The 24,099-nt window shown below is 42.8% G+C and overlaps 1 protein-coding gene across 1 annotated transcript in view; it reads left to right on the top strand.

Moving 5' to 3' along the window:
• The window catches only part of SFMBT2 (Scm like with four mbt domains 2), a 114,288-nt gene that overhangs the window by 5,600 nt on the left and 84,589 nt on the right, over window positions 1-24,099 (top strand). Inside the window, exons 2-4 of the mRNA XM_048933807.1 lie at window positions 7,447-7,616; window positions 13,362-13,456; window positions 16,768-17,008. Coding sequence (XP_048789764.1) covers window positions 7,511-7,616; window positions 13,362-13,456; window positions 16,768-17,008 — 442 coding nt within the window. The 5' untranslated portion in view covers window positions 7,447-7,510. The remainder of the gene's footprint in view (window positions 1-7,446; window positions 7,617-13,361; window positions 13,457-16,767; window positions 17,009-24,099) is intronic.

The raw sequence follows: 24,099 nt of genomic DNA, 5'->3' as shown, positions 1-24,099 counted from the left end.
GGACGCTGGGGGTATCAACTGTCTTCTTCAGGGCACTTATTCAGCTTTATCTTAAAACAGGCCATGCTCCCAAAGCCACTAGTTTTCACTGGGTCTTTAGCATGTGTGGAAACGCACACCATAGGAGGACCAAATTAATGAGTCAGGGAGATGATGAAAACTCCCTAGCAGGTGACAGAGCAGCTCAAAGTGACAAAGGCGAGTACGTGGTGACCTCCCTCTCCTTGCCCTGGCACCTTATGCTGACATTATGATCCATGCAAAGAAAGTATAAAATATCAGTGCTCTGGCAGGAAGGAATTTTGCTTCTGCTTGGAATGAGCATAAATAATGTAAGCCCAGTGCAGGGGAAAGGCATATGCTCAACTTTCTGGCTGTTGGCAGCAGTGCAGTGGGATGGTTTGAGGACAGATCCTGTCATCAACACCTGAAGTTGGGGTGATCCCCACCAGAGTCTAATGCGGAATAATTCCATCTCAGAAAGACTGGTGAGGCATTGGCACAGGGTGCCCAGGGAGGTGGTGAAGTCAGTGTCCCTGGAAGTGTTCGAGAACAGGGTAGTTGTGATGCTGAGGGATGTGGTTTAGTGGGTGTGGTGGGGATGGGTTAATGGTTAGACTGGATGATCTGAGTGGTCTTTTCCAACTCTAATGATTCTGTGATAATTTTACAAGTTTGGTTTAGTCTTTGCGGAAGTCCATGGCAGGGGTTTGCTTTAAGTCTTCTCTGTATCTTTAGCTGCACTTGAGTGTAGGGTAGCTAAGAGTGCGATGAGTACCTAAGCCAGACATTGGTGTGCTTGCCTGTCACTTTTTTTTTCTTGCCTAATGCTGCAGGGCTTTTCATTGTAAACAACTTACTTGCTCTAATTAGGTTTATTTTACTTTCTGCTGCCTTATCTCACTGCCATTTATCTTTGCGTGTCTCCTGGATTCTGTTATGTGCCGGGTGGAGGGATGAGAAAATTGCTTTGTGAAACAGGTCTTCGTCTGTTGCCTTGAAAGCATGAGGCATTTGGCACCAGGGCAAGTAGGAAGGAGTGCAGTGACCTGCTGAGTTACAGAGGGAAGTCACCTCCTCGCGTAATCCCTTTCCACACAGTCATAGAATCATTAAGGTTGGGAAAGATGACTTAAGATCACCTAGTCCAACCATCGACTCACCTCCACCGTGCCTACTAAACCATGACTCTCATTGCCACATCTCCCCTTTTCTTGAGCACGTCCAGGGGTGGTAGCTTTGCACCAGGTGTCTTCAGAGCTTAGCCTCCACCCTTTTTCCCCTTCAGGATGGTTGACCAGACCAGATGATTCCGTTCTCTGTTTTTTGGCTTGTTTTCCCTCCAGAGGGAAAAGTTTATTTTCTGTGGTGCTAGACAGGTGATAAATCTATAAAGAAACATGCTCAAGTTCAAGAGCAGAAGGATTGACCCTATTGAGTGGTTGGAGTGGAAGGGACCTACAGGGCTTGTGCAAACCATCTTTTACCCAGGGACAGGGGTTAGCTGTACTGGGATGTTCTTCTGGACAGGTATCATCCTGGCCCCTCCAGACAGAGATGTTTTGTGCCCTTCCTGCATTCATTGGATTCATTATTAGTGATTTTCTTCCTGGTACCCTCCTGCAGTTTAAATCCAAATCTTCCCATTCTATCCGCCAAAAAATGTGGAAAACAGATTATTTTCATTCTCATTTTCAACTTTTTTTTTTTTTTTTTTTAAATGTATTTGAATATTGTGAACGCTTTTTGCTTCTCTGGGTTAGTTAGAGTTTGTTTCTTCCACTCCAGAATACATCCGCACTGATACAGCACTGTTCAAAACAGTGAGCTGCCCCTAATAAAGTCCTGTGGGGTATTCAGTATGAAGGAGAAATTGTCACTTCATATAAATGAAAACATTTGGTGAGGGAACCCCTCAAATAAGTAAAGGGACAGGAATTTGGAAGAAGTGATCCTTAAAAGGATTCCAACTGGTACTTTGTCTGAGAAGGGAGACAGGCTCTTTCTCTGGGAGGTGAAAGCTGTTCCTTGATGTGTTCAATAGCCTTTCTGAACGAGCCTCCGTTTGCATTGTGCAGATGCTCAGGGGGTGTAAATATTGTGGCAGGCTGCCACTATCCATCCTTCATGAAGTGTGGTTTCATTTGGGAACCTCTGCCTGAAGGAGCAGCCTTTCTTCTCTGCCACAGCTTTAGTCCTGAGCATCCTCATGTTAAAGGAGTTGGGTGATGGGCAGCACTGCCTGTCAGCTAGCTTTTTGGGGAAGCTGAAGACTGAATGTACTGTCTTGTGTTGCCTACGTGCTTTTGGGGGATGGTCTCTGAGCATTGAAAAAGGTCACCTGCATTGTTTAAAGCAAAGACTGGAGATTGGGACTTTTAGACCTGAGAGAAAATGCTGTTGACTTGACCTGAGTTGTAAGAATTGGAGGTTGTGTGTTGTGATTTGCAGTGGGGTTACCAGGAGTCTAGCATTTGCTGAGGCTGGGATGCTCTGGGATGTACCTATCTCCACACTAAAGGCAATGATGGCAACCAGAAGAGCCACAGGAGTGTTCAAACAGACACCCAATGAGGAGTGAATCCCGAAGAGGGAAGTGATGCTTTGGAGAAGAATCTTTTAGGGCAGGAGTTGATTCCTGTATGCTTTGACTGTTCAGTGATGCCTGATTGTGTATTGTGACCCGTGGGTGAGAAGATGCCTCGATGAATCACCTGAGTGGGGAGAGCCTAATTCAAGATGAGTTTTGAAGTGTCTGGACTGAGAGGCTCAGCACCAAATGCTGCAGTTTCTTGATGGCTGGTCTGGTCTCAGTTCTTGTTCAAACTAGTTTTCTTGATTGCTTTGCAGTGGGTTTTTCCACTCGTAGCGTGCAAAAAGCTTGAAGGCTGGAAAGGCTGCATGAAGTCATAGGATCATTTGAGTTGAAAGGGACTCTTAAAGGTCATCTAGTCCAACTCCTCTGCAGTGAACAGGAACACCTACAGCTCAGTCAGTTTACTCAGAGCTCCATCCAGCTTGATCTTGAATGTCCCCAGGAATTGGACATCTACCATCTCTTTGGGCAACCTGTTCCTTTCGTCGCCCTGTTGTAGGAAAAACATCTTCCTTATATCCAATCTAAATCTCCTGTGTTAGTTTGAAACCATTTCTTCTTGTCCTATCACAATAGACTCTGCTGAAGAGTCTAAAATGACACACGATGGTGGTTAGCTTTGAGAGGTCATTCACTAGCAGTTATTTTGGATCTCCCCTATATTCCACTTCAGTCAACTCAAATGGGAAAAGAGATGCAGATTCCTTACATCCTGATGTACCTAGGGGTGAAGCCAGTGTTACTGAACATTGGAGGAGGCAGGAGCCAGATCCATGGGAAAACAGTGGTATTTGTACTTTTCTACCTTTCAGGCCTCCACAGTACACTGACATAATTGATGCACATAAATTATCCAGATAGGGAACTTCAAGGATATAGGGTTTTTTTGTGTTTTTTTTTTTTTTTGCATCCTCTGTTCTGATAGCTTGCCTTTTTAGTATGTCAGTCCCTATTAATTAACCTTGTTTTGGAGGAAGTTCAATTTTTAAGGAGACACTCCAAGGGATGATCCTGGGGTGCTGGATTTGTGTGTGCATGGGGTCCCTCTCCCTGCAGGAGCTTATTCCAAAGGAAAGAAAAAGAAGGAGGAGTGTACAGGAGATGAGAACTGTAGAATGATGTGACAAAGCCAACGCAGGCAGTTACTCAAAGAGCCAATATTGATAGAGATGACAAGGCAGCATGTTTGAGATAATGATGCAGCTAAGACTGACAGCTGTGGGAAGAAGCAAATAAAAGAGATTCTTTTCTTTTATATTGGCTGCCTTTTTCTGCCTGTGAGTTAGAAGTCTGGATGTGAATTAAGTACCAGGGGAATGGGAGCTGCGTGGGGAAAGCATCAGACCGGTTTGAACCACCAAATGAACAAGGGATCTGAAAGCAGGGGATTTTTTCTTCCTTCTTTCAATTGCATTTCATAATCAATTTCTTTTTGCTGCTGCTCCATTGTAGTGTCACCTTCAGTGGTTTTTGCTGCTTTTTCCCATTCCCTAGTTGACAGGCTGGCCACGTGGCTCGTGGTCCTTAATTTGAGATGCACAGACATACAGAAATGAGGGAATTGCACTGTATGTTGCTTGTTTAGTGTTGTTGATGCAGGCCAGTCAGCATGCTGCTGTTAACAATATGGCTGGAGACTTTGTTTGAAGTGTTAATTAGCAGCAATTAGTAGGGTATTAGTTTCTCCCTTCTTATGTCAGCTTTCTTTGCTAGTTAGTTGTATCAACAGGAGGCTCAGTTATCTGAAAGCTTATGTTTGCATAGGAGTTTTGTCAACTTGTTGCGTTGTGTTGGGAAGATACTTAAGTGCTTTCCTACCATAAATTGTGAAGTAGATATTCCAAATATAAGAAGACATGTAGCTCAAAACAGAGTTGTCCATAGCTGAAACAGCAAACCTGAGATCATAGAATCACCAAAGTTGGAAAAGGTCAACAAGATCATCCAGTCCAACCATCCACCTATCGCCAGTAGCTCTCACTAAATCATATCCCAGCACAGCATCTAGACGTTCCCTGAACACCTCCAGGGTTGGTGACTCCACCACCTCCCTGGGCAGCCCATTCCAGCTCCTGATCACTCTTTTGGAAAAGTAGTATTTCCTAACATCCAGCCTCAGTCTCCCCTGGGACAACCTGAGGCCGTTCCCTCTTGTCCTAGTTACACGAGAGCAGAGGCTGACCCTCAGCTCACTGCAACCTGCAGGTGGTGCGTTTCTCCCTTTCAGTCTAAGTGGACTTGAGCTCAGTCCCAGATGTGGCTGTTGGCAGGTTCATGCTGATTTTCTCATCTATTTCCCATTTCTGACAGGCAATTCCCAGTCTCAGGGGAATGGGCCCTTCTTGTGGATCTGATGGCAGATCTGGGGTTTAGCTGCATAAGAAATGGCATTGTTTGAATGGACATCTTCAGCTTCCTATCAGTTTGTGACTTTACCCAGTCAGCATCGTGGGAACATTACAAAGTTTAACTAAGATACCAAGTAGCTTATCTTTCCTCTCAGTGTTTGTATTGTTGCCCCTGAGTTTTGTTTAAAATGATAAATTGTTGTGCTTAAATTGATTTCTCTCTGTTCTTTAAAATTCTTTTTCAGTAGATCCAGATTACCATTCATTGCTGTTTGATCTTAGACAGAAATGAAAACAGCTAAATCTCCCCAAAACTTAGCTTCAGCTGACACTTCCACTTCTCTCACATTGAAGAAGCTTGACGTAAAATCCTGATGCTTAGCCAATTAATTATTAATGGTGTTTATTGAAGTATTCTCTACTGAAAGATAAGTGTGTTTTTGACTTACAATAGACTGATTGCTTCTAGTTTCATGGTTAATTGAAAGTTAATATACACTGAGGATGAGTGATACATATGTTATTAGGTTATCTGCACTTTAAGTACTCATAGTATATAATATACTTAATTCGTTAGCAAGTCTCGCATCAACGAAGAATAAAGATGAAGTGGTTAGTGTCCATTGCAGTGAGGAAGTGATCACTATTATTTATTGTGTGTTCCAAGAATACTGAGCACTTTGCAAATATACTGCACTGAATCAATTTACAATCTCCTCTTTGGAGAAAAAAAAAAAATAATAATAATAATTAAAAAGTAGGTATATATTTACTTTGTTAGAAGGTTCTTTGGGAGTGAGGAACACAAACCACTGGTGGAGGTCTAACTTTGCTCAAACCATCTTCTGCTGAGTGCTGTACCACCTTCCAGGGTCATGTGCTTCTACCAGCGATGCTTTGTGAAGTGTGCATGGTTTTAGCATAGCTTAATTGCCACCACAACAGTGCTGTTGTGATTGCTCCAGCATACAGTCCTATCATGACTCAGTGAATGGAAATCACCCTTATGCTTTATGTGTTCTTTATCTTTTTCAGTTCCTTCTGTACCTTCTCATGTGTCTGTTTTTCCCTCAAGTTTCGTTGGAACAACCTTAAAAACTGAGGATGAAAAATCTATGACAAAGCACTCTCCCTCTTTCTATTTTATGACCACTGTATTTGGTCTTCCTGAATATCTTCCTGAGTAGTAAAAGTCGAAAAAAATCCCATAATATTTTTACACTCTTATTACCTCCTGCTTTGCATGGACTCTGGCAGTAAGAGTATTATTATTTCCTACTTTTAGTCATGCTTCTTGCAGAGCATTTGGTGTTGATGCTGCCAGCAGAGTCCTCTCTGACATCTGAGTCTTGGAGGCATCCACTGATAAGCAGGACCAGTCCTCTGTATCCTATGTTCTGGACACACGCCTTCCTCACCATCTGTCTTCACTGCAGCATCTCTAGTATGACTAGCTGGTTCCCTCTGTGCCTGTAAGCCGAGCTCTTAGTTTCTCTTTTGCAGTCCTCCCTTGACACCTTGCAATTCATCGTCACCGTGAGTTTTACTGAAAAGTTCACTTTTTTTAAAATCTACTTTTAAATGTGTATCTCTGGGTATTGCTTGTCCGATGGCTTACTCTGGCTAGAGATACAGTTCTCAATCTCATGTCTGATTCAAGATCTAGTCAGTCTTGTGTTCCCTTTCTCACACATTTTGTGGTTTTATTATGCTGCTTTTGAAACAGTTTTAAAGCAGAAGAGTCTCCTCTGCCATCACAACCCGATCTACACCTGACTTAATGTTTTCTACTCTAGGTGGCACTAAATGGCGCAGTTACCTTAAATTTGCCTTCAGAAAGCAGTTGCAGCACTATTGTATTTCACTATCTACGTTATAAATGCTTAACTTCATTTTCTAGAGGTTCTTCCAGTCTCTCCTAAGTATTCTCCTTTAGAAACCTGGAAAATATTTCTGAAATGAGGTATTTCGATTGCTAACACTGTGTGAGTTACGTTGGAAGTCAAAGACTGGACTTGGAAGGTGACTGAGTTGGCCTTTCTTTGATGCCTTTCTTTGTCAAGGATTGTGTCACCTTTGTTTCGGCGACCCTGACTGATGGAGACTGCCACAGCCCATTCAGTTAACTACAGGATTGTGCATCTCTATCAGTTGTTCTCATTTCTCAGCTGGTAACACAGGGCTCTGGTCTGAACTTTGGGATGTGGATTCTTTGTGTTGAATATTGTGGATGTTATTACCACATTGTCATCTCTCTGTTGTTATTATTGTGATACAATCTAGTATGAAATAATATTGACATAAAGTGTAATATCTTATGATAGCATTGCCACTTAGAGGTGATATCCTCTGTTGTGTTCTTTCTTCCAAAAGTGGCTTCACTTTGGAAGAGAGAGCAAGGTTAAAGAGCTGTGATCAAATACTATAACGTGAAACCTACAAGAAGTGGCTGAGTGTTGGCATAAGCACAACAAATCACTCATTTTTTTCTTTTTCATTTAGTTTGTGCCCTAGGAACTCTCTGCTGCAGGATGAATTAGGAAAGGAAGGACTCTTTCTCTGAACCATGGACGCAAGAGCATCTTTCATCACTACCATGCAAGAGAGCCAGCATCTATCCCCAGAGAAGGGGCAGGGACTGGCCAATGGTGATGGGGAGCAATTTGATTCAGGTGAGCTCTCCTTTTCTCTTGTAGGTTTCCTACATGTCACAGCCTTCCAGATGACTGCTTTAGGGAAGGTGGCAGCTGTTTACTGGGTGGCGTTAGGGTTGGATGCCTTGATGGCCATTTTTTGAGTCTTGTGGATTGGGGAAGGGTGTGTGTCCCATATTGTGGAGCACCCAGGTGGATCCGTAATTGATAAGTTGGGGAAATTTTGACTTCTGGAGCTTTTCTAAGGTATGTTCTAACTACTTTAAATGAAAAGCAGTGGAAAACCTTTCCCAGGGCATCATATTGTGTTCTTCCTGTCCACCCACACACTCTGTATTTTATTTTACTCTCTTTTGATTAAAGAAAGGAAATGAATGTTCAGAAATTACGGTATTTCTCCTTTGTTTTGACCTTTATATTTGTTCCTTCAGATTATTATTTTTTGTATTATTTCAGATGAGAGGGCATCACAAATGTTATCCCAGCCAGCAGAGAGCTGGTTGCATGTTGTCCTTGTGCACATGAGTATGACTGCTCTGAGATGGGCACTGAATGATATGGATTTGCTGGGTAAAATTAGCTCAGTAACTTCACCCTTATTCCGTGTTTATTCAGGAAAGCTCAGCTGAGGAACTTGTGAAGCACAAAGCTGAGCCACCTGTCAGTTACTCTGTACAAAATGTTTCATTTTTGCCTTGTGGTAATGATGTTGTTGCTAATGTGCTTTAATGCTTTTCCAGAAATCTTGTGCATTTCTGTAACAGCAGTTCTTCATCAAAGGATCCTGAGGTGTAATGGCAAATGAAAGTCTACTCTTGCATGCAAGCATTCTAAAGGGCTGCCTGAAGTCTGCTTCCATAGAAGTAGGCCGTCTCACCAGGGGTGAATCACTGATCCAACTTCAAAAATGCAGTGGTAACAGTGTTGGGGTGAATGCTTGAAAACAGCTTGCTTTGGCTTCAGCGTCCTTTGCTTTGACTTCTATGTTCTTTGCATCTGTTCTCTCAGATGGTGCTGTGTTGTGCTGGAAGGTGTCCCTGCCTGTGTCAGGTGACTGAGCTAGATCTTTAAGGTGCCTTTCAACCCAAACAATTCTATGATTCCATGTTGTGTTAAAGTCATTTGCAAAGCTTTATCATTGGTCCACTTCTTACTGTTTCCCACTGAGCACCCCAGAAATTGTGTGTGTTAAGAAACTTCGATTCATCCCACCTAAAGGAAGTGGGAAACTTTTATGTTCCCTTAGTTAAAAACATAATAGTTATCCTGGGCTCTGCTGTAGATGTGAAAAAGCTTCTCTTTCATAGGGTTTCGCATAGAGAGCTAAGGATCATCTAGAGTTAACCAGCTGAATATGGAACTGTAATGCCTTAAGACACTTGGAAAAAAAAGTCATCATAGAATATCCCGAGTTGGAAGAGACTCATAAGGATCATACAGTCCAACTCCTGGCTCCAGCTCAAGTTCTGTATCTGAAAATGTTGTCCAAATGCTTCTAGAACTCTGGCAGCTTGTGGCCGTGCCCACTGCCCTAGGGAGCTTGTTCCAGGCCTCAAATCACCCTATCAATGAAGAACCTTTCCCAGACACTCAACCTGACCCTTCCATCACACAGTTCCATGCTGCTGTCACCATTAAAGAGACTTGTAGCTCTATAAAACAAGTCATCCCATTTTAACATCAGCACTGGGTTGTCTTTGAGTTGAAAAATCACCTGGCTGGAATAGAGAGGGACATCAGGATCCTGATTGACTGTGTTAGGTGGATCCTTATCTTGAGATGGCATTTCCAGAGTGGGAAGCCTTATCTAGACACTGCTGGATCCATTTATGTCTATGAGAGAGCTGTAGGAGCCTCTGGGATAAGGTGCAGGTGATCAGTTGTAGCCATTGGGTTTGAAACAACAGAAACCGGCCTGTGGACCCTAAATGTCTTTGAGAATATGTGACTTGGTGACTCTCCCAAGGCTGTGCAGGAGGCTTGTTGATCAGGATTTCCCCTTTACCCCAAGCCCTCCCCTGTGTGTTAATCCTAAATCATTTTGCCTTTCAGTTCTTTGTGAGTGAACAAAGTCATGAATATATTTATATGCCTGTAAATAAGATAGCTTAGCAATTTCCACAAATACTGTAATTTCCAAAGATGTTCTCCTTCAGGTAAGCCTGGGAAAAATCTAAGCTTCTGTAGCCACAGGTTTTGGGTCTTTTATCTCATCCTGCGAGGCTGATAACATCTGGAATAGTTGCATTTTTATAGTGTCAATGCATGAAGGACTGCAGAGCACTTTAAAGCCATTCAGGGGCTCAGAGATAATGACTTGTTGATTTTATTTGCCATCCTAGACTTGTTTATACATCACCGTATTGTAGGCTAGCCAGCCTTGACTCTTTCATTAAAAAAGAGCACTGAGCCTAAGCACCAATAATTGGAAAGGGAGCTGATATGTAAAGTAGGCCTAATGCCAAATTTGTCATCTCACAGGGAGCTCTGCAAAACGCTGGCACCTGGGGCTCTGTGTCTCTCCAGCAGAGCCAGGACTTTGTTGTGGGAGTGTGTGGCTTGAGGACTGACAAACAGATTGCCTTTAGGATCATCGCTTCCTGAGTGGGCACAGTTGTCTTTGTATGTTCAGAGAGACTTTGCCTTTTGATTGGGGACCAGCAGATACTCAAGGAAGGCTGGCAAAGGGTATCCTGTGTTCCTCATCAGTGGGGGTTTTGCAATGGGCAAGAAGATTTGTGTGCAGTCCAACTACTGTACTTGTGGATGTAAGTAGGAGTGTACCCCCTGACTCTGGGTCGCCCTGAGTCTGCACACGATGTCCCCTTGCCAGGTTTTCTAGAAGGGAACAGAATCCATTTAAAAACAGATTTGGAAGCTTACATTCGCTTCACTATCTTTGGTGATAAAATGAAGCAAAATAAAACACTGATGCCATGATAAATGAGTACTCCAACATTATTTTTACAGACCTTGTAAAAGTAATTTCCTGATAAAGTCTGCAGATAAAACACCATAGAGGAGTCAGACTATTGATGTGTCAGAGAGAAATGAATTGACTGGGAAGGAAAGCTGTAGCTCACGCTGCTGTGGAAAGAATACTTGTAACGCTTTCCCCTGGCCTCTTGGACTTCCCTATTTGGCTTTAGAAAGGAGAGATCAGGGTCGTTATTAAAACAAGTGCTTTTGGGAGTTCTGTTGGACTGCATGTGAATGAATCTGTTGGCAAGGCTGTGGGAACAGTGTGACTGGTGGCTGTGGGTTGGCACATAGCAGAGTAGGTCGTGGGCAATAATACATTAGGAAGGAGAGGAGGGCTTGCTGCATCTGTAACTAGCATCTTTAATGCTAACGTAATTAACTTAGTGTTGCCACATCCTGTCTCTCTGGAGATACTGCTCCTTGCATGGATGGTATGTACTGAACTGCTTAAAAGCCCTTCTACCACTCCATGGAAATTAGGTTGCCTGCAGAGATGGTGGATTCCCCGTCCTTGGACACATTCACGGTCAGGCTGGATGGGGCTCTGAGCACCCAGATCTAGCTGTGGATGTCCCTGTTCATTGCAGGGAAGTTGGACAGATGGCCTTTAATGTCCCTTCCAACTCAAATGATTCTTTGATATTACTCCTTCCCATAAGAATGCTGAGGAAGGATGAAGAGAAGGAGAAACGTGCATGGACTAACCATGAAAGCTGGAGCAAGAAAAAGGAATGACAGCTGAGAAGATACAGAGAGCACTGTGGGCTGAGAGAAGTGTCTCATGCTTTGAAACAGAAATAGCTGAGCAGAGGGGAAAGACGTGGGGGTATGTTCGGGTGGAGATGACCTTGGGGTTGTTGAGTAGCCCATCCCAGCACCAGAAGCACAAGCAGGTAATAGAATGGGAGACAACCAGGCAGAGGGGTGTGCCTTTAGCTTTTTGCCTCTTGCTTTTCACATCAGAAGTTACTGGCTTATAGTAGGACTGTGATTGATGGTGCCTGGGATAGAAAGTTGCTTAAACATAGGAGTAATTGTAAGTCTGATGGATAGCCATATCTGCCCATATACTCATGAACTTGCATACATTTAAAAAAAAATTAATAACCCTTGAAATCTCTGAACCTGACTCCTCTAAAAAATAACTCCAGGCGGTTGCTGATTTTGAGATTGAAGTTTTCCCTGATCATCAAAGTTGCTTGCTTGCATGATATAGCTAAGTCTTAGCAATTTGTGCACAAAGTTCTTACTTTTGGCTAAGCTGTCCTTGTCTTTCAGCCAAGAATGAGCAAAGTCCTCATTTTGTGCCTGGAGTTCTTTTTGGTAGCCAGGAGGCAGCCGTCTTCAAGCCACCTTGCCACTTTACATGGGAGTAAGAGTTGATTTACATCTCCATATTTAATTGAGTTGGTGGTATGGAGCCAGACGTTAGGCTTGATGCAGCGGTTTGCAGTGTTTAATGGTGATGACAGCTCAGTGCTGCTCTTTGAACTCCCAGACAAATCTTTACCCTCTTCCAACTCTGTCTCAAAAACCCTCCTCTGAGACTTTTTTTTTTCCCCTTCACATACATATGTCTGCAAATAAAGCCTATTTCTTCCCCTTTTAATGATGAGAGATTCCCATTACACAGTATAATTTTCTAGTCTTGAATACTGGAGACCTGTAGCAACAATTTCAATAAATTAACCCTGCCATTTTCTTCATAAAACTATCTGGGGAGGCTCCTTAATTCAGTTTGTCATGAGTCACTTTAATTACATCATGACCACACTGATAAATGTGTGTGCAGGTAAGGGTCTCTTGTAGTTTTCCTTGATAAATGCTTATTGCAAACAGCTCATTGCTAGACTGTAAATATTTTTGCTCTGGGGATGTAACTGAGTTTGTGAGATTGCCTGGGAACAAAATGAAAACAATCAGATGTGGCTGATTTTCTGTAAGTGAAAGACAGTTTGTTCTTAATTATTGCTCTGTGTGTTTCAGCGATGGTTTCAGGCCTCAACTCTGCTCTGCTCAGTGGGGATATATTAAAAAAAAAAAAGAAAAAAGAGTAATGTCAACTCCTTCCCTATGGGGAAAGAAGGATTGTGAGGGGGCATTGGTGTGAGTGGGGAAGGGTGATGCAGAGCCTCAAATCTGATATGGGGCAAGGATAAATGCAGGCAACGAGAATGCAGCAGTGGCCTGGGGATTTGGAAAAGCAGCTTTGGTGCTGGTGGAAGGATTCCATTGGGGTTCTTGGGTGTTGGAGGGCAGAGGAAGGCTGAGCAGGGAGAAATAGAATAGCAGAGCTGAAACTGTGTCTCCTCAGCCCCAAGGGCTGGGTTGCTTGTTTTTCATGCTGCTCAGCCAACAAGAACAGCATCCATTGTTATCACCAGTACACTGTTGCAATTAGCAGTCTGGGGGAACCCAAGGCTGGGACATGGGAATGGCCACTGTATCCCTGTGATAGCGGGCTGACAACCAACTCTTGTAGCACAGTCCCTGTTGCAGTATAATGAGTTTGTTCCCCTGTTGTGATGATTGCAGGGTCAATTTTGGTCTCACAGTGTTGGCTGATAAAGTCCCAAAATCTGCTGAAAGTGTTTTAAGAGCCAGTCAAGCTGGCTAAGAACAGATCTTCAAGGAGGCTTTTTCTCTCACATTGATGTTTGTATCAGTTGCTATTTTTCCCCTGAACTGTTTGATACAGCTTTTGCCTTCTTTGGCTGCATTTTGGGCTGTTTTCCTTTCTTTCTACTACTTTTTTTTTTTTCTTGTTTTCCTTTTGAACAGATGAGGGCTCCAGCATTGAGGATGCAGACTTCAACTGGGATGAGTTCCTGGAGGAAACAGGAGCCAGTGCTGCTCCCCACACCTCCTTCAAACATGTATGTGCATTGTCTACCTTGCTAGTATTGAATGTGTTCCCTCTTATGGTGTTCCTGACCAACTGAAATGGAATCTGTCTGTTCTGTGGGGAGTTTGGCCTTCTGTGGCAATGTGTGTGAAAATAAGATGAAGTACTTCCTGCTGTCCATGCAGCTCCAGGCCCTCTTGCTGCTGTTAGGTGACATCAGCTCTGTGCACTCAGAGTACAGTGTCTATGCCACTGGGTTCAGATATCATCTATGAGGTTTCATTCTGCTCTCCTCACATACTCATCTTTTTTTTTTTTTTTTTTCCTTCTTAATTTGTTGGTATCCTTTCCAACTTGTAGAGATTCATCTCACCAGAGCATCTTATTTCTCTGAAGGTGCTCTCTCAGTGCATGATTTGCTGACTAGCAGGGTTGCTCACCACCAGAGCCCATCATGGTCCCTAGGAATCCATCAACCCCCTTCCTAAACATCCTGCCTCAGCAATGTGGGAACCAAACAGTGGGGTTGGTGATAACTTTCCTAGATGCTATGTTATATGCAGATGTTAGAGAGTCCTATATGTGTCACATTAGTTAGGACATGGTGGCTCCAGCCCACGTTAGCAGTAGTATACAGAGCCTCTGAAATTCTGAATGATGGAGAAGATCGGAGAATGCTTTGAGGAGGGATCCTGTCAAGGAGCAGAGCCTGTCAAGGATATTGTATGGACCCATTTTTCCATCTGCAAACAGTTGTTTAATGTCTTTTATTTGGCCCACGTGTGTGCTGTCCATAGTCTGCCTTTACACGAGGACTTGAGATGGAGCTTAAACTAGTGCACAGATTCTTCATCATCATCAAAGACGTACACGTATGGTGTAATCGATATATTTTTCCAGGTCCTTGTTTTCAGTCAGCTGAAGAATTGTTCTTTCAGATGCTATGATGCATTTACCTGTATCAAGCTATGCCCAATCATGGTGGTTCTCTGTCCTCAACTGTGAGTCATGTGCAGATGATTCTGTTCATCCCCTGACCCGGCCCATCAGCTGCAGGTAGCAGCTACATCTGGTAATAGGACTCACCAGCCCCTTTTCTCTCATCTTCATTCACCTGACCTGAATGCTCTGGATGATGTGAATATCTCAATCAGGAAGAGAAGTGTTTCACATGTGATGCTCTCATTTGCCTTCCATTGAGTCTGGTTGCTGACAGAAATCCTTGGGAACATATAGTTGTACCGCAGTGAAGGGAAAGTTTCCTGAAGAATTTGTTGCTGCTTTGAGATAAGTCTCTATTTGGATAGCTGCCTTCATGCCATCAAACCACCTTTGCCTCCAGATGGTTTCTTGATTTGTTTTAAGGAGATAAAGAGCAGTAGTGATGAAAAATCTGTCTCTACAACTGGATAAAATAAATAATACCAGCCTCCGTTACCTATTCTATGCATGTAGATAGAGTATTGCAAGATGAAGGATCCTAATTTTCTGTACTGGAGAACTACAGTACAGTGGTAAAATTTTGTTGGAGTTTATCCTTGGCCCAGTAGCTGTCTGGAAAGAACATCTTGTCCCAGGGTGTTAACTCTGGTTCTTGTCTCAAATAGAGGATCCTGCTGGGAGCTGTGTGCTTCACAAAGTCCTTCTATTCCCCCTCTTCATGATTTTCATTTAAAGTCTCTTGCCTCAAGTGTTCCACTTTGGTCTTTATTCATGGTGAGAGCAAGAACAGAAGCTACAAATGATCATGTATCCTGGATTATTCATGAGGACCCTTAGCATCACAAAAGCCAAGATCCTATTTTAGGACTAAACTAGTAAACGTTGTGGTTTTTCCTCCATCTTAAATGATCTCCAGAGGTCTCTTCCAATCTCTGTTAGTCACAGTCCCAGCATTGATGCTGATGGAAGTGCCTGCATATCTGAAAGTATGTGGAGTGTTGTAATCTGCAAATAACATATGCCTTTGGCTGGACACTGCTCACATTGTAAGCTGGAGTGGGATAAGGGGAACAGGGCATACCCAAGGAGCTCTGTTTTTTCCCAGCAACTTGGCATTGTGAAGTTGGCCACATAGACCATGATATATCACAGCGAGCAGAGGAGGTGTTTTATTGCTTCTCTGTAAGCGAGAACTAAATCAGAGACAACCTTAAACCAGATTTCAAAATCTCTCTGGCTTCAGTAGGACACAAAGTACATGGAAACCTTTAAGAATCTCTCCTTAAAATTACATGGGGAGTCATGGCTGCATTTTGGATGGTAATCTGAAGACAAAGCTGTACTATGAATGGGCTGGCATTCACCTCTTGTGTATCAGCAGTACCTGGAGACATCCCGCTGGCCCTTGGGAGATGTGTTATGATGTGTCTGCAACAGTCTCTGCAGTGTCCTAGAAGAGCATGGCATCTCCAGTGTCCTTGAACAAGTTGCTTGTGACTTTCTGAGATAAAAACAAGTGACTCCTCCATCAGATTGCAGAACAGTGACCCAAGGCCTTTATTTCTCTCTGCCATGTATCCTACACCGTCTTTATGAGAATACCAGGAGAGCAAATTGGGTATGCCTTAAAATTCTGCTTGTGGATATGGTGGAAATACTCTCGTTGGTCTGCTTGGTACAATATTCATCCTTCGGTGCTTTACAAGCCTCAAGAGGTGTACAAGTATTGTTGTATGACCAATTGTAATAGCTGGGCCTAACTCCCAGAGTGCCTTCCTGTTCTACCTTGCATGTGTCCTGGGATTTGCCTGATGGAGCTGTGTGAAGGGCAGTTACACCACCTTTCTCCTGGGCATTGTTGAGATTTATGAAGCTCAGATGGCTACAGTCCCTCTCAGATTTAGTTCACCTGAGTTTATCACAGCTGATGGATCCCTTTGGAGTACATGGGACCTTGTATGATGGGGATGTACTAGTGAAGTAGGAATGGTCCTGCACAGGCAGGTTGTGAGGAAGGTGGTTGGTATTAATAGCAGAATATTTTGGGTTGGAAGGGATGTTAAGTGTCATCCAGTTCCAACCCCTGCCATGGGTTGGTTGCCGTCCACAATGCCCCATCCAATCTGGTCTTGAATGCCTCCAGGGATGGGGCATCTATAGCTTCTGTGAGGAACCTGTTCTAGTGCCTTATCACACTCTAAGTAAAGTATTTCTTCCTAACATCTGAAGTAAATCTCCCTCCTTTTAGCTTAAGTCTGTACCTCCTTGTATTATTGCTATTAAGGAGCATGGTCAGCTAACGTCTTACTCCTGATCATCTCTTTAATGGCTTGCTTAGTTAAATGGGGAGCCTCCCTGTAAAGAAGGAAAAGTAACACTATGCCTTTCTCATTTTGTAAGGTTGAAATCAGCCTCCAAAGCAGTTTTCAGCCAGGGATGAAATTGGAAGTGGCCAACAAGAGTAATCCAGACACATACTGGGTGGCTACAATCATCACAACCTGCGGACAACTCTTACTGCTTCGTTACTGTGGCTATGGGGATGACCGGAGGGCAGATTTTTGGTGTGATGTAATGACAGCAGACCTTCACCCTGTTGGCTGGTGTACGCAGAACAACAAGGTCCTGATGCCTCCAGATGGTAAGTTACACGTGTTTTGCTGGAGTCATGCCCTAGTCTTGGTCTGACTGTTAATCTCTAGGCTTTCAGTTGGTACGGAATGAATACTCCAGATGCTCAGCTGATGTCGAGTGGTGCAGTTTCACTGAAGTTGTTGTGTAACAGCTTAGAGTCAGGTTTCTGTAGATCTATGGGTTATTCAGTTTGCCTCCAGGAAAGGCATTTTGACCTAGGTCTTAAGAACAAAAGCTTATGGATGAGGCTGTCTTAAGGAAATGCTGAATTGCCAGCCCGTGAGTTCCAGTGAGGGGAAGCAAGTTGTTTCACACTTTTCGAAAGAAAGGACCGAATTTAGAGTGAGAAAAGAGTAAACAAAATCTGATCTTGATTACACTTTAACAAATTTAACTTGGCTGTGTATTCAGATGCTTTGCTCTCCATTGTCAGACTTCTGCAGCTTTTAATTCCAAAAGTAGACCCACATGAATAAAGATGGGAAAATCTGATCATTATAGGTTAGGGTATGTCCCAGTCCTCAGCTCTTGGGTGTGCCAAAGCGGAATGTGAGAACTGTAGATTTATGGCACTTGGAATAGCTTTTTAATAACATGTTTGTTCCTCAATTGATTCTGAGTGTGTAAGGAAAATGCTTGATTTTTGTTGGTTTTTTTTTTGTTTGTTTGTTTTTGTTGGTGTTCTTTTTTTCTGTCATTATACAGGAACAGAACAGCTGTGCATCCTTACCTCTGCGTAGCTCCAGGCAGAGGCACACTTGTCACGTGTATTCCCTCTATATATTCAGTTTTGGGTCGTGGGAAGAAGAGATGAATGCTTGGCCTCCAGCACATGGATGTGTTTGAGAAAAGTCTCATTTAAGAACTCATTCTTTTGTTCATGTGGCTGCTGAAGAAGCGGATGTGCTTTTTGTGTGCCATGCATGACTTCTGGTGTAGATGTTGCCTTGCTTCCCACTAAACTGGATCGTAGATACAGTCTTTGAAACAGCAGAAATGGTCTCATTCTTGCCTTGTCTATGCTGAACACTAGAGTTAAACAGTGATGTTTTTGTTCTGGTCTGACTGTCTTTAGAACAACGGAGGATTGATTGCTTAAAAAAGTCTTAAAGACAAATATGGCTGAGAAATCTGTTGGCTTAGGAATAATACATCAAGCTGATGTGAGAAGGGTTATTTTTTTTTTCTTATTTTATTGGTCTCTTAAACTATCTTTTATTATGTGGATTATAATCAATGTTACTGGAAAAGGTGTACAGTGCCATAAACTAAATCTCAAAATGCCAGGTTCAAGGGGTGAAAGATTTCGTCGACTGGTGTAATAGAAAATAATGATTGTTTTATAGCTGGAGGCAACTGCTTTTCATGAAAATGTTGCTGGAATCTGCTCTTTTTTTGTGGTTACTTCACGTAAGCTGTCTTGCTTGAGTGAATGCAAATGTGCAATGCATTTTTTCTTCTCTGTCCAGGTGATATGGTTGTATGCCAAACTCTTATGTCTGGGCAACTGTAGGTACTGTTTTATTGGACATGTGGTTGTTTTTTGTTTGGTTGGTTTTTTATTTCCTTTCTCTGTTGTAAGATTTAAGTGTTTAAAAGGTTGAGTTGTATTTTGGAATGAGACATCTAAAATGCCCAGGAGCATTTGAGCCTTTGGAACTTCTCTTCGTTGAAAAGAGAGAGGTCCTAAATGCATTTATAAACCACAGAACTATTCTGGGGGTTGATCTGAGGTGTTCAGCCCACGATCAGGGTGGGATTTTAAGAGGTGGTTGCTCCCATGAGGGCACTGCAAGGAAGAGGTTGGGTTTTCAGGAGTGCTGTAGGAAGAACTTGGCTCTGATGAGCTTTTGAAAGCAGTGAGTAGTGCCCTCATTGTATGCAAATATCTGAAGTTCGTCCTGTGTTTAATTGTTTTCTCAGTCTGGATGAGCTGAACTTCACAGTGGTCCTAAGAGTTTCATCTGGTGAAACCTGCAGGATCAAACCTTGTATTGGTACATAGTAAACTGTTCTCTGTGAACTCCAAGGAGATTTTTTGCCATTTTAGCTTTGCACACTATTTTGTTGTCAAGCGCTCTGTGGAAAGGAAAGCCCGCTCCAAGTTGCATGGATTCATTTTCTAAGGGCCTGATTCTGCACGTATGGATCACAGTGAGGATATCTGCTGGCAAGATCTGCTGGCAAACAGCATGGCCAGTTATCTGTCATTAAGATTCGTTCCCTGTCAGGAACTGAGGGCTCTGTTTAAAAAGCAGATCTGCTAAGGACTGGCTTAGTGGGCAGAATACCAGCAGTGGGACAATGCTTTGTTTCTGCTTAGTAATCAGATAGGACTGATTGGCTCTACTCTTGCAAATGTGATCCCAGGCAATGCTGTACAGAGTGATAGGATGAAGAATATCATTAAATGAAAGAGAGATGAAAAACGGGGCTGGTTCTGTTTACCAAATCAATAGAGCTTGATTTAATGTTCAGCACATACAGAGATTTTAAGGGGCAGCTGCCAAATACTTATTGCTTATGATCCCAATAGAAGGAAGTCATTTAGTTTACAGACTGTTGCATTATTATTTACTGGGTTAGTTTTGCATCGTGGTGCCTGCAAGTATAATGTCAAGTCATGTCATGTCTTCCCCTGACGTTGTGGTGCACTGCTCTGGACTGAGGGCCAAATGCTCCAGTTTGCAGTAAGTTGTATTGACATATGAAAGGATGGTGTGAGTGTGTGTCTGCCCATAATCTTTACCCTCTGCCACCCTCTTCCCTTCAGGAAATCAGAGGAGTAAAATTGTAGTTACTTCAAGCTTTGCCATTAATTATATTTTCCTCATTACAAATCGGTGTGTAATTTGAATTGCAAACTCAAATATCCTGGCAGAATAGATCTGTTTACCATTCAAAGCAAAATGAAAATTATTTAAATTAGTTAATATAGAACTCATTTGAATGAATTGAATGTTTATTCATGAACTAGCTGAGGCAAGTGTGAAGCTGTCCGTATGGTCTCTAGCTTTGGCACTGATCAGCTCTGAAGTCACGTCCTGGGACAGAGATTTCTTCTTTATTGCATATTAACTGTGGTGTAGACCAATGGATAGCTTCTGCCTGATTGAGCTGAGTATGAAATTTACATCCTTTCTGCCAGGGCCCCCCAGCAACTGTAAAATTCATATGGGGAAGTAGTTCGTAAGGAGAGGTGCTTCAGAGTTCATCGACAGTGGCTGGGATGGAGCAACAGAATGGCATTTAGCTTTTGTGCTGTAGTTGTGGGATGTAACATAGGCCTTCCATTCTTTGGTTAAATCTGCCCTATTATATTGCCGTGCATGAAGGCAGGGATAGCCTTCATCACCTCATATACCTCACCAAATGCTATCCTCCTCAGCACAAAGCTGTAGTGGTTGTTCTTCAGCGTCTTTCATCCTGTAAGATCTCTTACTCATAAAGCATTAAAAATTTAAGTCTAACTTAACTTTGCCATAGTTGTGTTTCCCTTAACTGTGAAAGGAAAATAGGTTTCTCGCCTCCTTTAGCCTGTTTTTTCCATGTGCTGTTTTCCTTTGTTGATGACAGTTGGGTTCATGAGCACATTTACCATCATGTAGAGGAGCAGCGTGGAGAACCTGACAAAGATAGTAGCTAAATTATGCATTGTGAAACACGCACGGAGCAGGCACGTCTTTTGATTGACACTTGGGTGGTTTTGTACAGATTGCAGGTTTACAGCTGAGCCAACAGAGCTGAATCTCTCCTGGCACTGTCTTAAGGCATTCTGTGATGCACTAGAGATGCTGGACAACAAGATGATTGTGTCACCTGTGATTGTGGCAGTGCTTTTGCTTCAGTGTTATTGACAGATGGAAATTCAAATAAAACATTTCTGAGAGTGGATTTGTATGGTGATCTTGAGTCTGCTCTCACTGTAAACCAGGAGGAGGAAGAGGCTGGAGATCTAAAGGAATAGAGGAACACAGTGGGGAGACAACCAGGTCTGTGCTCTGGTTTTACCATAAGCCACTACAGATGGGAAACGTCAAAACACTGTCCGGCCATGGATTTGGTGATCACAGTGATCATTATACTGTGAGTATGTGTAGGAAAGCAGCCTTTGTAGAATCATTAAGGTTGGAAAAGACCGCTAAGATCATCCAGTTCAACCATCAACCCACCCCCACCATACCCACTAACCACGTCCCTCAGTGCCAAATCTCCAATTTCTTAAACACCTCCATGGCTGGTGACTCCACCACCTCCCTGCACAGCCTCACCACTGTGCCAATGCCTCACCACTCCTCCTGAGAATAAATTTTTCCTAATGTCCAATGTGAATCTCCTCTCCTGCAACTTAAGGCCTTTCCTTTCATCCTATCACTGTTAATCTGGGAGAAGAGGCTGGCCCCCACCTCATCACAACTTCCTTTCAGGTAGTGTAACCAGAATTAAAGCTCCGAAGCCTGATCCTAGGATGTAATGAATCCCTCTTGCAAGGTGCTGAGCTTGGCAGGTAAAATATGCCACTAAGAGTGTTGAGTATAAAGCATTTTGCCCATCCAGGCTTTCTGTGAAAGCAACCATCACTAAATGGTTCACTCAGATTCTGAAGTAGTGGGTAGAGTGTGGGTGAAAAAAATAGATAAAAACTTGTGCCACGGTAAACTAGGCTGCCATTCAAATCATAGAATGCCTTGGGTTGGAAGGGACCTGAAAGATCATCCTGTTCTGACTCCCCCACTGCTGGCAGGGTTAATGACAATTGTATTCCCATCTAGATTGGCATTTCTCTGACATGTAGTCTGTGATTTTTGTTAGAGAGTGGATATAAATGCTAGAACAGAGGCGAGGTCTGCACTATAGTGTAAAAGAATGGAATTGAAGCAATATATGGTGCAGGGTGTGGGGATAAGAACAGCAAGGGGGAATGGTGAGGAAAGAAAAGAAGAGCAAGCTTTGAGCAGTCATTTTGGATTTGGGATTCGGGATGAATGTCATTCAAGAAGCCCTGGGAGTGCAGAAGGCTTTTCTTGGAGCAGTGCTGCGGGTGGTGATGATGAATCCCAGTCCTTTGCCTTTTAACTCCATTCTCAGACATCACGTATATGTGGAAAGCTTGACCATGGTGTTCTTCAGGTGCCACTGAGATGACATTCCTGAAAATAGGTGAGGGCCTCCAGAGCTCCAGAGAGAAAAGGTGATTATGAGTGGTTTTTTTGGTTGTTCTTTTCTTTTTGTTGTTTTGTTTTGTTCTGTTTCTTTCTTTTTTTAACAGAAGCCAAGTTTCCCCTGATAATCTCAGAGGAAAGAGAACTTAAACTATGCCTGCAGCTCAGCGATTATAATGCAGGTAGAAGGATCAGATGGGCAAGATGAACTTCTTTTATCTTTGTGAGGAGTTGGCTTACCTTCTCTGAATGATCTGAGATAAATTTGCTTTTCAGCTGGTATAATTGAGAGTAGATCTGGCCCTGCTTTAGCTCTTTTACAGAAGGCTCACCTGAAATATTATTTCCTAAGAGCTCGAGGCTGGGGAAGATCAGTAGGCATTCACTGAGCTTATGCTATTTTACATCAGCTAAGAACTGGGCCCTTGAGCCAAGTAAAATGAAACTCGGAAATCTTCTTTGGCAGGTTGTTCTGTGAAGGACCGTGGATGTTTCTAAAGTAGTATATAGATATTTTTTTTTAAATCTTTTTTTGCTTAATCCTTATCCTATTATTCCATCAAAGCCAAATTTAGACTAACCTAGTGTAAATAAATTGCAGGATTTCTTTATTTTAAACACTGCAGATGACTCTTAGTGCAGTGTTTTATGTATGTTTTTCAAGTCAACTTCACAGAGTATTAATTATGCAGGAGTGACGTTAGCATAAATAACTAGTCAGCAAATAAATGTCAATTAAATATTCTATTAGCATAGTAGGCAGTTTTATGCACTGCCATAGAACATTTAGCAGATTATGCTTAACGAGCATATAAAAAATAGCATTGTTTTTTTTTTTTCCTTTACTCTCCTAATGATGGCAGAAGGGAGGAGAGGATGAAAGGCAAATGTAATGCTGTCTCTGGCTGAAGATTTGGGTTGAACTTTGCCCTGGTGGGAGTGCATCAGTTGACAACATTGCCTTTTGGGTCTTCGAGCAGCTGGAGATCACTGGAGCACATCCTGGGTTCAGCATCTCCCCCTCGCCCTGTGGGGTCCCTTCATTCTCTTTCCTGAGAAGAAAAGATTACATTACAGCGCCCATGGGAGATTTTCCTTCCTTCCCTTGATGTGACTCAGATGTCCGAGGTTTGGAAATTCGAAAGTTGGCCCATTTCCTGCACAGTGTCAGGATGGTGCTTTCATGATCGTGGAAGTGGCCTTTTTGCTACTTTTGCTTTTTGTGTGGAAATGCAGGTCTTTTGTAAAATAGAATTGGCTTTAGTTACTTTCAGAAGACTTCATGTTGCCAAATGAAGCCTTTCTGGGGGTAAACTGAGAGTAATATTCCCCCGTCTGTCTTTTGGGAACACAAGCAAACATTGAGTTACTGTGCAAATATGGTGTAGCGTGGCCAGTGGGAAAGGCCTTGCAAATTGTTTGAGTTATACATTTCATCAGATGCATTGCTTCTGAGCATCTCCTGCTCCTCTGGGCTCAGACATCCTATTTTTTTTTCCTGTGTAATCTGATTTTCTTTTTAGTATGTCTTTTTGGGTCAAGAGGTATAGTTGAAGAGAACCTTGCATGGAGAGCCTTGTGTAGACAGGGTGTTAGTTGGCTTGTAAGGTGGTCTTGCGAGTAACTGCCTTGTCCTGGTATTACTGTCATGAGACTCTGACAAAGAAACACTGAAGGGAATTGAGGTGTGTACTGCTCTGGCCTTAGTTCTGGGTTGTGTCCATAAGTCAGGTGCTTTGGGAATGCAGTAGTAGAGGTCCTTAAGGAAGGTACCCATCATGAGGCGTCCAGCCTTCACCCTGGCTCCGCAATGACCCTGTGGTTTAGGTATGTGTAGGTAGGAACTCTGGCCCTGCTGTTGATCAGGTGTTTGAAAAACTCAAGCCATGGGGGATGGTTTAGGTTTCCAGCCAAAAAGCTGAAGTTGGTACATTAA

Source organism: Lagopus muta, chromosome 1 (genome assembly GCF_023343835.1).
Source record: "Lagopus muta isolate bLagMut1 chromosome 1, bLagMut1 primary, whole genome shotgun sequence".
Lineage (NCBI taxonomy): Eukaryota > Metazoa > Chordata > Aves > Galliformes > Phasianidae > Lagopus > Lagopus muta.
Note: the sequence above shows the minus strand (reverse complement) of the source record. Positions and strands in the feature narration are given on the sequence as shown.